The 16,140-nt window shown below is 46.3% G+C and overlaps 1 protein-coding gene across 1 annotated transcript in view; it reads left to right on the top strand.

Moving 5' to 3' along the window:
* Nucleotides 1-71: 71 nt before the first annotated feature.
* LOC128509070 (leucine-rich repeat-containing protein 43-like) overlaps nt 72-16,140 on the top strand; it is a 51,720-nt gene continuing 35,651 nt past the window's right edge. Inside the window, exons 1-5 of the mRNA XM_053480641.1 lie at nt 72-158; nt 338-580; nt 4,568-4,678; nt 5,661-5,800; nt 8,185-8,423. Of these exons, the coding sequence (XP_053336616.1) occupies nt 72-158; nt 338-580; nt 4,568-4,678; nt 5,661-5,800; nt 8,185-8,423 (820 nt within the window). The remainder of the gene's footprint in view (nt 159-337; nt 581-4,567; nt 4,679-5,660; nt 5,801-8,184; nt 8,424-16,140) is intronic.

The raw sequence follows: 16,140 nt of genomic DNA, 5'->3' as shown, positions 1-16,140 counted from the left end.
CTGTCAAAAACTGCGTGTTTTCCATTTAAGAAAAAAGTACTGAGCCTTGACTGCGTTTTGCTTCAAGTCCAATGACTTATTGCACACTCACATCTGCCATTGACGAGCTTGTTCACAGCCTGTGTTTGGAAAGCTTCCCCTGTGACAGAGGAAGCTGGGTAAGTACATCCCTGACATGACATGTACAGTAGGTAAACATGAAGCGACCCAGTATACAGAATAAAGCGGTACAGACGGTGAGTGAGTGAATGATTGATGATCCAAATGGTGTGCATGATTAGTTAATGATAATGCATATACAGTTTTGAAAAAAAGTGTACAATTCTTGATTTCACAGCTCAAACCATCATTAAAAGGCTATGAAGACTGGCATGATGATAAGAACACCAAAGCACAGTCAGATGACTCAGACAATCTCCATGTCCTGCTCAAAGGTCCACTATCACCATGGCATGAGGGTGCATCATGGAGCCCTCAGTCATTAGTCTTGAGAGAACTGGCAGCAGTTAAGGCAACAAAAAAACATAATGCCAAACTCATATATTCATTCTTAAAAACACTACGGATCGTGAATAAAGGGGTAAGTCAGGTTTTCTGAGTTTTTTTATATTTAGCGGAGACACAAAAGCAATTAAGATTAGACACATTAAGCAATATCAAAAAATATGGAATGCAGTTGTGCTAAACACTGTATCAGCACAACATATGACTGTGACATTGCTGACAATGTGTGACATTTCCACAAACTCTATTTATTACTAAAAGATAATGAGACAATATTATATTTTTTATTAATTAAACCAGTTTTTTTTTCTCTGCCAACCAGTTTCAGCCCATGGCATAAGCAACATCGGTGACACAGTTAGAGGCGGCAGTATTATTAAAAATAATACTGCTGGCTGCACTCACTCGTTAACAATTGCATGCTGAGTAATTTTACTTTATTTATTAGATGCAAGTTTCATCATAAGCCTTTTATCCTGTTCTATTTATGCTGGACGTGGTAGATTTTTTGTTGAGGCCATGAATGTTATGCTTTATAATAATTTTTTGTGCATTAATATTTTTGTTTAACAAAATGTTACCAGAATCAGAATGCACCATCATATTTACTTTGAGTCATTGTGAATCTATCTATTTACATATGGATATTAGATAACAATTCAGTTCAGTTCAAAAAACTAATTCTAAACCATGGAGGTGGTGGACAGTCGTGTAAATCTCCCAGGTTTCTCGTTGTATTTCCACGGATTCCTCTTTAGAATATCAGCTCTGTTAAACGTTAAAGGTGGAATCTTAAATAGTGTTAAAGTAGTGCCCTTGATTTAGGGTTTAAGGAGTGATCTGGGATTCTGCCTTGTGATAGAAGCTAGTTAGCTTTGTAGCTTGTAGGTTCAGAGGTAATTTGTAATGACTTAAAAGCAGTTACTAAGGAGACAAAGTGTTGTTTAAGATGACATAATGTTATCAGATGTGTTTTCTTGCTGAAAGTGCTTCCGTGACTGGGTTTGAAAGAGGTTTTGGCAGGGAGCTGTTCTCCCCTTAGTAGTGCGGACCATACAGACCCACTTTTATCCACACTGTAACTGACAGTCAGGCTAATGAACAATCGTAAGAACAACTGTGCTGTGGAGTGATACATATACAGTGGTGTGAAGAAGTGTTTGCCCCCTTACTGATTTCTTTTTTTTTTTTTTGCACGTTTGTCACATTTTAATGTTTTAGATCATCAAACAAATTCAAACATTAGTAAATATTAGTCAAAGATAACACAAGTAAAAACATCATGCACTTTTTAAATGAAGGTTTTTATTTAGGGAAAACAAAATCCAAAACTACAAAAAGTGTTTGCCCCCTAGACTTAATAACTGGCTTGCAATCAAGCGTTTTCGATAACTTGCTATTAGTCTGCTACAGCGCTGTAGAAAAATTTTGGTCCACTCATCTTTGCAGAGTTGTTGCAATTCAGCCACATTGGAGGGTTTTTCTTCAGAAGTGGACTTGCTGGTGTGCTTTGGATCGTTGTCCTGTTGCAGAACCCAAATTCGCTTCAGCTTGAGGTCACAAACAGATGGCCGGACATTCTTCACACAGCAGAATTCATGGTTCCGTTTATCACAACAAGTCTTTCAGGTCCTGAAGCAGCAAAACAGCCCCAGACCATCACACTACCACCACCATGTTTTACTGTTGGTACTGTATCATGTTCTGTTTCTCAAATGTGGTGTTACTTTTATGTCACAGGTAATTAGACACACACCTTGCAGAAAGTTCAACTTTTGTCTTACAGTCCACAGAGTATTTTCCCAAAAGTCATATGAACTCTTGGAACCCTGCCATGCAAACCATTTTGCCTCAACTGAGGCAAGTGAGGCCTGCAGTTCCTTGGATGTTTTTGTGGCGTCTTTTGTGGCCTCTCGCATGGAGTTGTCTCTGCGCTCTTGGGGTAATTTTGGTCGGCCGGCCACTCCTGGGAAGGTTCACCACTGTTCCATGTTTTTGCCATTTGTGGATAATGGCTCTCACTGTGGTTTGCTGCAGTCCCAAAGCTTTAGAAATGGCTTTATAACCTTTCCTGACCGATAGTGTTTACTTCTGTTATCTTTGACTAATATTTAAATTTGTTTGATGATCTGAAACATTGTAGTGTGACAAACATGCAAAAAAAAAAAAAAAGAACTCAGTAGGGGGGCAAACACTTTTTCACACCACTTTAGTTACAGTGCTGTTATCGTCTTTTGTCACTACTCGTGAAATGCCTCTCGTCCGATCAGGTTACTGAGTCGGAGCAAAATACTACAAGTGATGCTTTTCAGAGAATGGTGCCTTCAATACCCACACCTTTATAAGAAAAAAACAGCACAGTCTTCCTCAGGTATTCTGTGTGCACAGATTAATTATTAGTTATAATGATTTACTATTAATATTATATTTTTTAGTTTCATATTTATATTTATAGCTTACATACCTTTTTGTATTTGGAAAGTCTTGGCTTTATTCATTTTACATTCATTACTCAAATCATGGGTAACAGTCTCACTTTCAAATGTATGATCGCACGCACATTTCTCTTCAAAGAAATACCCACCATCAGATATACAGATTTATCTGAAACTATTTATCACTAAGTAATATCACTCACCAAATAAGGTTAAAAAATTAGCACAGTGGTCCGTCTCTACCAGCTGTAGGTTATTAGCACCATCTGTCTATCAACTAACAATTTTGCCAAAGAAAAAAAGGAAATGGTTAAAGTAGACAGTCAAGATTAATCTGATCCAAGTTCAACATCCTGCATAACGTTTACCACATTTGGAATTTTACTGCTTTTACTGATGTTAGTAATAGTGTTAATGATAGTTCTATTATATTTTATACTATAAGTGATAATGTAGTGGTTATAATTTAATGTTTATCATGATGTCAGATATTGTTCTCCATAATGGCCTCTGACTATGTTAACTGAGTGAGCTGATTTATTATTTATTTACCAGGAGGGTAATCCTTCCTCCTAAGTAATCACAGGTAGTGCAAAAACCAGGGGTCCTCAGCCAGGGTCGGCGTGAAATGTCATCACAAGTCCCAGTATGACTTGAACACCTATCCTACAAGACAACAATTGCAACAAATCTTTGCAAAGTTTCTTAAAGCAAAGAATCATTTTTTTTTCCCAGATTCTAGTAAAAAGGTTCTCTGATTTTGTGAGTTAACAAAATGACAATATAATTACTGTATCCAAACTTGGGCAAGTGAATTACTGGGAAACTGTGCAACAGCTGTTAAGTGAGCAGTGTCAGAAACTCAAATTTACTGTGCAGTCTACTTGCATGACCTACTTAAAAAAGGACTATGTAGAACAATATGCAACTATTTGAATGTATTTAATACTTAAACTAGTCATAAATCATTAGATAATTAATCAAGTACATTCTTATGGCTACGCACCTAACATGTAAATTATACATACAGACTGACATCTAGGTTTTTGCTACTAAGACCGGATTTTATGTATGTTAGATTCCAGATGTTGGAATCAGTGTTGTATTTCTACATAAAAAAAAAAATCAATCATCTAAATCGAATAAGATGGAAGTTAAAGAGATACATCAAGGGAAACTCCGATGCTCACCCACACAGGATAAATGCTTTTGAAAATACCGCTAATCCATTATGTGTAGGAATTTCCATGGTGCTAACTGTATTGGCCACAGCTGTAACGTTTCAGTCCCTTAAAACTGATGTCGAGATATTGAGACAATTTTTGCAGATTTGATCAGGTTGTGTGCATCTGTGTTTCCGTGTTTTGCCAGAAACAAAATGTTTGTGTGCATAAACTTGTGTGGGTGGTTTACTGTTGTAGGCAATATTACATGTAATGTTTATTGGCTTATTAATACTAAATTAATGGATGGTATATGTAATTTTACACAGTTTGTACATCGCTTTGGAATGCGAATGTAGTACTATTAATGTCTGACTAGAACCTGTCAAGTTCATTTCAACTTGTTCATAGTAAACACATTCAAATAGAAATTTTTGCTGAACCATTTTTATGTGTTCTACGTAGGTCTCGGTCATAGATGAAGGATTGTTAAGGCTCAGTTGTGTGGAAGAGCTCATATTAACTGTTAACAACATTACTGAGGTCCCTTTTAAGAACCTTCCAAAAACACTTAAGGTGAGGACCCATTATACTGTACTCAGGTCCTTTAGGGGACTTATTGATGCATTTTACCTCTGTAAATCTCTATACATGCTACCTTTTCATTTCCATTCCTTCACACGAGTTTAAGTGATGACTTTGATGGGTCACATTATTAATCAAAATCCTGTGTAAGAGTATCCTGCCTTTAAAACTAGTGATTTTTCTGCAAAAAAGTTAATTGTTGACCAGATTCAATTTAATTCGGTCCCCCTTTAGCTTTGATTACAACACAATGTGGTGTCCATTTCATGTGTGACAATGACTCCTCATGCTCCCAGAACCACGCTTTTACTATTTGAATCCTGGAATTTAAAAAAAAAAAAAAAAAACTGGTAACCTGGTCATTCAGCACATTCAGGTGGTCAGCTGACTTCATTTTACTGCCACATCACATTGCTGAGTCTAGACCTGACCAACTGTACCAACCCCAGATCATAGCACTGCCTCCAGAGGCTTGTAGACTTGTACATTATGCAAAATGCAGGATTTTTACCCTGACGCACCTATCACTCTGGAATAGGGTCAATCTGCAGTCATAAGACAACATGATCTTTAGTCCATTGCTCCAAAGTTCAGTTTTTATGCCTCCTAGCCAGTGTTGGGTGTAACGCGCTACAAAGCAGTCATTCCATTATTGTGACTGTGTGTGTGTGTGTATGTATGTGAAATTTGTGAATCATGATGAACCGTACTTACGGCCACCCTGTTTGGGTGAAAAGTATACTTTTATCAGAAAGTAACACGGTAATGTAACTGATTACTTTTTAATGACAGTAATTTTGTAATGTAATTACAAAAAAAGTAAAAAAAAAAAAACATCCCCCAACACTGCTCCTAGCATATTCAAGCCTTTTTTTCTGATTAGTCTCATTAACAAATGGTTTTATTCTGACTGCACAGCTGTTTAGTCCCAATCCTGTGAGTTCTCATCACATTTTCTATTATGCATTTAAAGGTTCTTGAACTTTATGGCAATCAGATTTCCAGTCTCAGAAGTCTGATCACAGACCTTCCTCCTCATCTACTGCATTTAGGCCTAGGGCACAACCGGCTTGGTTCTCCTGATGATCTCCAGTATTTTACTGCCAGTCTGTGGTATGGGCTTCACCACAGAAATGTTTCCACCTCGCTGGTTCATTTATTTATTTATTTATTTGTTTGTTTGCTTGTTTGTTTGATCAAAAAGTAAACATGGTTCAATTAATTTACATTAAACAATGGCACAGCTATACATCATATACTGTTTTTTATTTCATAAATTGTCTAAAGATCACAATTCCACACTTCCAGTTTATATCATTAATTAGTGAGATGATGCAATATTTAATTTTATAGCATAGATTTAATGCTAAAATATGAGGTGCCGTATAGGACTTAGATCAAACTTCACGCGTGCACACCAACATGAAACATTTGCATACACATATATGAAACATATACGTCGCACATCCCTGTATACTAATAAGTGCTCAAACAAATATATATGAAATGTGCGCACATACATTTATGAGCCGCACACAAAAAACTCACACACAAACTGTCCGTGTGCATACATCTATAAGACGCGCACAAACACAAACAAACTCTACGCGCACAAACAAATAGCACATAATACATGCTTTTCTGTGTAAACTGAAGTCATTTTGGTGTAAATCGACTTGCTGCTTAATTTTCCTTGATTGGTAGTTGCGGTTTTTAAACAGTCCGCTATTGGACAGCTTAGTAATTAATTTATTACGATCACAAAAGTGGAGGATTGAGTTACTTGTTGTTTACTAGCGAATGCGAAGAAAGCACATTTCGCTAAATATTAATCGCTTCTATTGTAGGACCCAACACATTACCCACAGATTTTGTGCTTCGATTTTTCTTTCTTGCAAACCATTACCCGGGTTTTCTGCTGCTGTAATATTCACACATCATTTGGACAGTTCTAAAACTTGCTTTTTAAACTGTCCAATAGCAGGCTGTTTACAAAGCGCTACCACCAATCAGGAAGAATGAAGCGGCATATCCATTTACACTGAAATTACTTCCGTTAACACTGAGAATTATGTATCATGTACTATGTGTTTGTGCTCATCTCATAGGTGTGCGTGCAGAGAGTTTGTGTGTGTTTGTGCATGTCTCATAGGTGTATGTTTGTGTGGGTGTGTGTGTGTGTGTGTGTGAGTACATTTCATATATATTTCTTTGAGCATTGTCACGGCGTGCGCCTGTGATGGCCGTGCCCCCAAATCTATTATCGCCTCTTGTTCACTTCATAGGCTCCCTAGATAGGCGGCACTCCCTTTTGCAGGTATGCAAAGGGACGGAGCCACCTATTCTAGCCGGCTGGCGATAATTAGCGTTTATAGGATCTCGGGCTTGCTCCGCATTATAAATGCCAGGTGCGGAGTTTAGTCCGGGGTCCGGGAAGTACGTGATGCGGTGGAGTGTAAAAGAGTGGCAAGCGAGCGGGGCGATATGACGCGCCGCAGGGACTTTAAAAAGGACACTGGATTTCCGCCCTTTGATCTCAGCGTTGACGACAGCGTGAGGAAGAACTGCGCAATCTCCCGCGGCACCTTTACTCCTGCGCCAAGCCTGCCTTCGCGTTCCTGCTGCCGAAGAAGAAAAGGCCGCGAGGAGGATTTTGTTAAGGCCCCCGATCCCAGCCGGGAAAGCCACCCAGCCGATGGATGTCAGTGAGGACTACCGCCTGACACCGCACCCACAGAGAATCGGGAGGGGCCAGGCCAGCCATCAACAGCGGGAGAAAAACTGTTGAGGGAGCGTGCTCCGTTCTGCCACCTTTCGCCAGCTGTGTGCCACATGCCAGCTGGGCACTGCCCCTGGACCTGCACGTGCACCTTCCTTCCTTTCCCTTTCTTTCCGTCCTTTCTCTTTTTACCCTTCCCTTTCCAATTTTACCTAAACAAATGACCCTTTTTACTGTAAGACCTCGCCTCGTGTCCGTGCTTCATGGTGCCGCCCATGCACATAGGGTCGAACCAGTTACAGCACTTAATAGTATACATGTATGTGTGACTCTTTCATATATGTACATGAAAGTGTTTTATGTTTGAGTGCACGAGTGAAGTTTGATTAGCCTTAGACGATGCCTCATACTGAAGACTCTTCCAACACATTTAGTTCTGTATAACTTTAGGGCATCCAGTGGAAGAGGAATGACTCCTAACCGCACAACTCCTCTCCCTTTGTCAAGGTTTCTTCCTCATGTCTTCTCAGGGAGTTTTTCCTTGTCACTGTAGCCTCTGGTTTGCTCATTAGGAATCTAAATCTATATTGATGTTCAAATACCCGTACCACCGTTATAATGTTCATTATAAAAAGTGCAATATAAACAAATTTTACATAAAAAATGTCCTGTAAATATTACATTTACATTATTTAATACTTCATTGTTCTATATATTCTGTTCTGTTTAAATATTTATTTGAGTAACCCAATTTGCTATCTTATGGCCCAAACTGTAGGCCCCAGCTGATGTCTCTGGATCTGAGTTGGTCTGGGTATACGGAACAGTATGGTCTCGTGGATGTGCTCTCTAAATTGCCTCACCTTCGGAGTTTAGTTCTAGAGGGCAACCCTTTAACCTTAACCACCTTATACCCAGGCTTTACCGTGGACAGCTTAGTTCACTTGCTCTACCTGGATGCAAACCAAGTAACACCTGAAGACAGGCTTCACTTTAGGGGCCTTGCCCAAATAGGAGGTAATATTATTTTATTGTATTTTGCCCAAGAACCACACACACACACACACACACACACACACAATGATAGTGTTTACGTTATGCAAAAATGTATGTGTATCCCTAAGTCAGTGAATTATATGAAACTCAATAAAGAGATCACAGTCAAAAGACTTAAAAAAATGTTCAAGCATTTTACTTAATTTCATTTAAGTACTCTTGTTTAAGAGAAGCTGTCTGCTAACAAAGAAAAATATAGGGTACGATATAAGGTACACCTTGCTAGTACTGGGTTGCCCCCTTTTGCCTTCAGAACTGGCTTAATTCTGGCATAGATTCAACAAGGTGCTGGACACATTCCTTAGAGATTTTGGTCCATATTGACACGAGAGCATCATGTTGGCTACACGTCCATGATGTGAATGTCCTGTTGTACCACATCCCAAAGGTGCTGTATTGGATTGAGATTTGGTAATGGACTGTTTATTGTCGCTGGAAATTTCAACTATGCAAATTGCAAGTCAGTGTTTCCTAATTTCCATCAGTATGTGGAACGAGAGGGGAAAATACGCTGGATCTTGTTTACAAGATCGGCTACCCAGACCACATCCCTAAAGCAGGGGAAAATCGGGCCACCAGGAGCCATCTGTGTTTTTCAGGACTGTTTTGAGAACACTGACTGGAACATTTTAAGAGAGGCTGCAACGTAGGTTGACTTTACTGACTTGGAGGAGTACACCACGTCAGTGACCAGTGTAAGGATAAACAAGGCTCCCAAATCAATTGATCACATTCCAGAATCCCTCTCCCAGCCTAAAAGGCGCCATCCCGATAATCTTATCTGACCCGCAAACATAAAGGAGCACTGTAAAACAAAGCTGCAGGAAACTTAACCAGGCATGGGACAGGAAGTTGGCTGTGCCTATAGCCATGCTAAGATCAGATGCCTCGAAGTAAACCCCAAAACAGTGATATAAATCGGTGATCTGGTAAACAAAGCACACAGTTTTACAGCTTCACCCTGAGTTTGGGGGGAACCACCAAGTCACACTTTGAAACTCTTGTTGACCTAAAGAGCTTAGATTTCTAAGAATAAAGAGACATATGGCATAGAGACTATTTTAAACAATCTTTAAAGTGTGCCAGTGGGGCAAAAACTTATATACATATTGTAGCGTTTTTACGCCGGGAAGAATGCTGGAGAGACGAGTGAGCTTATTTGCTACCCAATGCAATGGCTGGGAGTACTTTATTAAGCACACAGCATGTAAGGCATGAGCAGCACCTTCACTCAGGAGCCTACATCCAATTCACCACTAGCTTGAACTGGAGCACATTTCACACGTCACACACCCACACACACAAACAGGGCCGAAGCCACTAACCAAAAAACCTTTCCCAACAGGGTGAACACATAACAGCCCCTCCCGCAAAGCATGATGGTTCCCAAGCGAAACCCCGCCCCCCGTCACACTGCCCCCACCCGAGCTGTGACCGTCCCCGGTCACCATGGCTCAGTCCAACAGACGTGACGGTGGTCGGCGCCGGCGTTGGGAACGCCGGAGTCTGGTTGCGGAGGAAGAGGGCCCGTCGCCCTCCTCCTGAGGCGGACTGGCCTCTACAGCATCTGACGATGCCCTGGCGTGGGGCTAATAAGGAGCCAGACGATCCCGGTGGAGCACGACCAGTCGCGACCGCCCCGCCAACCGCACCCGGTAGACCACGTCAGAGAGCTGTGCGACGACCGTGCAGGGGCCCACCCAGTGCGACATAAGCTTAGGTGAGAGCCCCCTTTTCCTTCCGGGGGAATACACCCAAACTTGCTCCCCAGCAGCAAAGTCTCGCCCCCGGCTGTGCGTATCGTACACACGGCGCTGCTTAACCCCGGCGTCCGCCAAGTGTCTACGCGCCAATTCGTGGACACGGAACAGTTTGTCTTTTAACGAACAAAAATACTCCACACCTGGTTTCGTGGGTAAATCCACTTGTGGAGGGGACCCGAACACTAGATCCACAGGCGTGCGCAACTCGCGACCGAACATCAACGCAGCTGGCGTCAGCTGCGAGGACTCCTGCACCGCCGTACGATACGCCCAAAGCACGAGAGGCAAATGCTCGTCCCAATCTTTTTGTCGGTCGCTGGTAAGCACGGCGAGTTGGGTGGTGAGTGTTCGGTTGAACCGTTCCACGAGGCCGTCACTTTGTGGATGCAAGGGCGTGGTGCGGGTCTTTTTTACTCCGAGGCGCTCGCACACCGCCGCAAACACCTCCGCCTCGAAGTTACGCCCCTGATCGCTGTGCAACTGCTCCGGGACGCCGAATCGGCTGAACACCTCATCCACCAGCACTCGAGCCGTGGTGGAAGCGCTCTGATCTGGAACAGCGAACGCCTCTGGCCACTTCGTAAAATAATCCATGGCCACCAGCACATAACGATTCCCGCGATCAGAGACGGGAAACGGCCCCAGAATGTCCACGCCCATACGTTCCATGGGCGCCCCCACCCGAAAGTCTTGCAAGGGTGCTCGTGAGCGCTGGGAAGGGCCCTTCTTTGCCGTGCAGACATCGCATCTGTGAACAAAAAGTTCGCTATCAGTATGACAACCCGGCCAGTAGAACCGAGCACGCAACCGCCGCAGTGTCTTAGTTACCCCAAAGTGTCCCGAACCTGCGTGCCCATGAACCATCCCCAGCACACATGCCCGCAAAGTCCGCGGCACCAGCAGCTGAAAAGATTCGCCAGCGCCACACGGCCGTTCCCACTGGCGGTAGAGTAAGCCCCCCCGCAACGCTAGTCAGTGAAACTGCGAGTGGAGAGCTTTTTTTCCTTCTGGTCCCAGGTGGGCAATGGCGGCATAATCCGGTCTCTGGCCCGCGTTAACCCAACCTACTACCCGCTGCAGCGCCGGGTCCTTCTCCTGTTCGACCATTAGCTGCTCGCAGTCCATCTGTGGCACAGGCGAAACGACCACCGGCGATGGTTTAGGTGCCGCAGTGACTCGGCTGCACGCCGGCTCGGACGGCCGATTACCGACGGGGGCTTCGGAAGACTGCGCAGGGAGAATGTTCTGGTTCACGGGGGTCGGGGTGTGTTCGCTGTCGTGACCACCCACACGCTCTTCAACCCGCTCGCAGTGTCGACAACGCTCTTTGCTGCACGGCCGGCGGGATAACGCATCGGCGTTAGCATGCAATTTTCCCGCTCGGTGCTGAACGGTGAAGTGATAGTCCTGCAACCGCTCGAGCCAACGCGTTAACTGGCCCTCGGGCTCTTTAAAACTAAGCAGCCACACTAGCGAAGCATGATCGGTCCGCAGCAAGAAGGATTGCCCGTATAAATACGGCCTAAAATGCTTAAGGGCCGCGACGACCGCTAGCAGCTCGCGCCGCGTGACGCAGTAATTCTTCTCCGGGCCAGACAACGCGCGGCTGAAGTAAGCGACAACACGCTCTTCGCCCCCGGCAACCTGAGACAGGACGGCCCCCAGCCCTACATCGCTCGCGTCCGTGTCGAGAATAAACGTACGAGCTATATCAGGATACTCGAGAACGGGCGACGTAACCAGAGCTTCCCGTAACCGAGTAAACGCACGCGCGTGCTCCCTGTCCCAGCGAAACGGCTGGTTCTTTCTCGTGAGCGCGTGCAGCGGGCTGGCGATCGTAGCGAAATCCCTCACGAACCGGCGATAGTACGACGCTAACCCGAGAAAAGTGCGCAGCTGCGACACATTCGACGGCTCAGGCCAATTCTGTACCGCGGCAATTTTGGCTGGATCGGTGGCAATCCCTCGAGCGCTAATGACGTGTCCCAGAAAGACAGTTTCTTGCCGCAACAACTGTCTAATCCCAAGATACAATCATCCTCGATATCCGCCACAAAGAATGGGTGAAAAAGAATGATTGTACCTACTTGTATTCGCACTGTGCGACAGGCCCGTATCCTCAGATAACTCCCCGACACGGTGCGAATGTTCACGGCCGGGTCCGGCAGCACACGACCGCGCTCTCCACGCTCCAACAATCCCCCGCGCAGCAGCGAAACTGTAGAGCCGGTGTCCACGAGCGCCCGCAGCGAAACGTTGTCCAGGCCGCAGTCCACATAGACCCCCGCGCGATTTCCGACACGTCCCGACCGGAAGTTAAATCCGGCAGTTGGGGAAACAAAGATGGCTGTGGGAGGCGGTTTCCCCTCGGCGCCCCCCGAAGTTAGTTTAACGGCTGCTGGGGTACGCTGTCCTCCGGCCGGAGAACGTTGCAGCGGTGGTCTGGCGGTCCCTGGCCTCGGCGGCGTCGCGGAAACTCGGAGGCTGGGTCGAGGCCCAGCCGTGACGGGTAGCCCTGTCCCCGGCTAGGTTCACCTCGGCTCTCTCGCCGCGGTGTTCACCCAAGATGGGCTCGGCGCGCTCGGCCTCGCGCAGCGCCTCGGACAGAGACGCCGGTGCCGCTAACCGGAGGTGCTCGCGAAGCCGGTACGCCCGGACTCCCCGAAGGAATGCGCGACGAGCTAGCTCCTCCTGCTGGCCGTGTCCGAAATCCGGATAGCCCTGGCGCGCGAGAGATCGCAGGTCCATGGCAAACGCCCCTAGTGGCTCAGAGGCGCTCCGCACGCGGGTTGCCAACTCCTCGCCCGCGGCCTCGTTACGGTCCCCTGCGCCGAAGCGGAAACAGAGCGACTGCTGCAGCTTCACCCAATCCCCCCGCTCATCAGCCCGGAGATCTTGCAACGCCCGCAGCGCGTCACCCTCCAACGAGAGGGCCACCCGGACAGCTGTTTCCGCCAGGGACCAGCCCGCGAATTTGGCGGCTAGCTCTACCTGGGCGATGAACGCGTGGGGGTCGCCGGCGCCGTTGTAGGCCGGCAGGCGTAGCTGCAGGTCGCTTCGCTTGTGGACGGAACACGGAGCTGTAGCTTGCTCCGGCGTCGGCGCCGTGTCACTGGAGGAATCCTCTCCGAGGTCCAATGCCGGAACCTGGAACGCGCCGCTCCGCTCCGGTTGCCGCTCCTTGCCCGCGCTAGCTCCGTCAGGGAGGGTCTTCTTCCTTCTCAGCTGCTCCGCCACTCGGCGGCCTAGTTGGATCCTCCGGATTTCCTCCGGGGTGCGCTCTAACTCGCGACTCTCCATCCCACTTCTGACACCAATTGTGTCACTGAGTGAGCTTATTTGCTACCCAATGCAATGGCTGGGAGTACTTTATTAAGCACACAGCATGTAAGGCATGAGCAGCACCTTCACTCAGGAGCCTACATCCAATTCACCACTAGCTTGAACTGGAGCACATTTCACATGTCACACACCCACACACACAAACAGGGCCGAAGCCACTAACCAAAACACCTTTCCCAACAGGGTGAACACATAACAGCCCCTCCCGCAAAGCATGATGGTTCCCAAGCGAAACCCCGCCCCCCGTCACAATATATTTACTCAGTATGTTTTATTCCTGTGTATGTTTGATTATTCTGCATAACTTAAAAGGTGTAATCAACATTTACCAACCCATTTTTTTAGATAAAGGTAGGAATGAGTGTACAAGATATGGGGTGTGTGATATCAATCGCAAGCTTGCTTTGTTAAAAGAACATTGCTGAACACAGAAAAGTGGTAGCATGAACAAAGCTCATCTAAAATTTCTTCATAAAAAGTATTAAAAACTCGAATCGAATGGGCCCCACGTGACAGCTGGGCTAATGTATGCACAAAAGGGGAAACCACATAAGGCATGGCTAAGCTACACAACCACATCCGATTAGACCAATCACCTGTGGTACAGACTGACTCCGAAGGCTAAAAACCCTATGGTAACCAGCAAGCTCACACCAAAAAATTGACTACCAACGCCCTCTTCCAAGCTGCTCGGTTGCCTCTGCTGGTGTCATCCGCTCCAAGGTCCAGCAATGAAGAAACCATCAGTAAGAAGTTCCAGAGCACGGCCCTCGGTCACCAGGCAACCACACCTCACCAAACGGCTTTCCCAGAAAACATCATCTCAACCTCAGGGCACCAACCACTTAGCAATGTCGTGATTCCCTTCGCTAGAGAAGCACCAGATGAGAATGAAACGTAATGCAAGTAAACCAACAACCAACAAAGCTACATACCTTGCTTGTAGTTTCAAGATGGCGCCGGTGAGGTCGGCTGCCGTCACGACTGCTCCGACCACCTTTTCTCTGTTTTTGTTTTTTAAGTTAGTTTTCAGTGTTTTAAAATCGGCAAAGCGAAGCGGCGGCCCCGAGGGAAACGAGCCGGCGTCAGGAACAGGCTGAGAGCCCGTGCACACCGCACACCTCTGCCTAGCATCCTGCTCGCCAACATCCAGTCACTGGAAAACAAGCTCGATGACCTCAGGGCCAGGACAAAGTTCCAGAGAGACATTCGGGACTGCAATCTCCTCTGCTTCACCGAGACATGGCTGAACCCAGCGGTGCCGGACCACTCCATCCAGCCGGCCGAGTTCTTCTCGGTTCACCGCATGGACAGGACGCGGGACTCGGGGAAGTCAAGGGGAGGCGGTGTGTTTAATGGTGAACAGCGGCTGGTGCAACAGCGCGAGTGTTGTTCCTCTCACACGCTCCTGCACACCAAACCTGGAACTACTGTCCATCATGTGTCGTCCTTTTTATCTACCTCGGGAGTTTACATCGGTCATAATCAGTGCCGTTTATATTCCACCACAAGCGGAATATAAACGGTTGCCTAAGTTGCCTTATGCGCCGAACTTTTATCAGCATATCACCTGCCCCACCAGGGGCAAAAGGACACTGGATCATTGTTATACAACGGTCAAGAACGGTTACAGGGCACAATCTCGCCCTCCGTTTGGTAAATCCGACCACTCCGCCATCTTCCTCATGCCAAAATACAAACAAAGGCTGAAACAGGAAGTTCCGGTTCAGAGGGAGGTCGCGCGCTGGACGGACCAATCGGTGGCCGCGTTACAGGACGCACTCGATGACGCAGACTGGGACATGTTCTGAAACAGCTCTGATGATGACGTCAGCGTGTTTACGGAAGCGGTTGTGGGATTCATCTGGAAATTAGCGGACGATACCGTAGAGAAAAAGACTATCATAACATTTCCCAACCAGAAGCCGTGGGTGGATAAAACCATCCGCGAAGCTCTGAGATTTCGCACCACTGCCTACAACACGGGACTCGCGTCGGGGGACATGGAACCATACAAGGCTGCGTCATACAGCGTCTGGAAGGCGGTGAAAGAGGCGAAGCAGCGCTACGGGAGAAAACTAGATTCACAACTCCAACAGAGTGACTCTAGGAGCCTGTGGCAGGGATTAAGGACAATTACAGACTATAAAACACCAACAACCGGTATGACGAACGCGGACGTGACTCTGGCAGACGAGCTGAACACTTTCTATGCTCGCTTCGAGGCTGCAGCTAAAGCTAGCGATGCTAATGCTAACGGCTGCAGACAGAAAGTCACTGCCAGCACCGGAAGCGCGTTCATCATCACCGAGCATCACTTGAGGAGAGCCTTGAAGAAAGTGAACACCAGGAAAGCAGCAGGACCAGACGGCATCTCAGGCCGTATCCTCAGAGCCTGCGCAGACCAACTAGCACGTGTGTTCACTGAGATATTCAACATCTCTTTATCTCAGTCGCTGATCCCCACATGCTTCAAAGAGTCCATCATTGTTCCTGTCCCAAAGAAACCTCATCCTGCTTCCCTCAATGACTATCGCCCTGTAGCCCTGTACTCTTTGTACACCCACGACTGC

The sequence above is a fragment of the Clarias gariepinus genome, chromosome 21 (genome assembly GCF_024256425.1).
Source record: "Clarias gariepinus isolate MV-2021 ecotype Netherlands chromosome 21, CGAR_prim_01v2, whole genome shotgun sequence".
In the NCBI taxonomy this organism is placed as follows: Eukaryota; Metazoa; Chordata; class Actinopteri; order Siluriformes; family Clariidae; genus Clarias; species Clarias gariepinus.
This window is presented reverse-complemented; position numbering and strand designations above follow the sequence as displayed.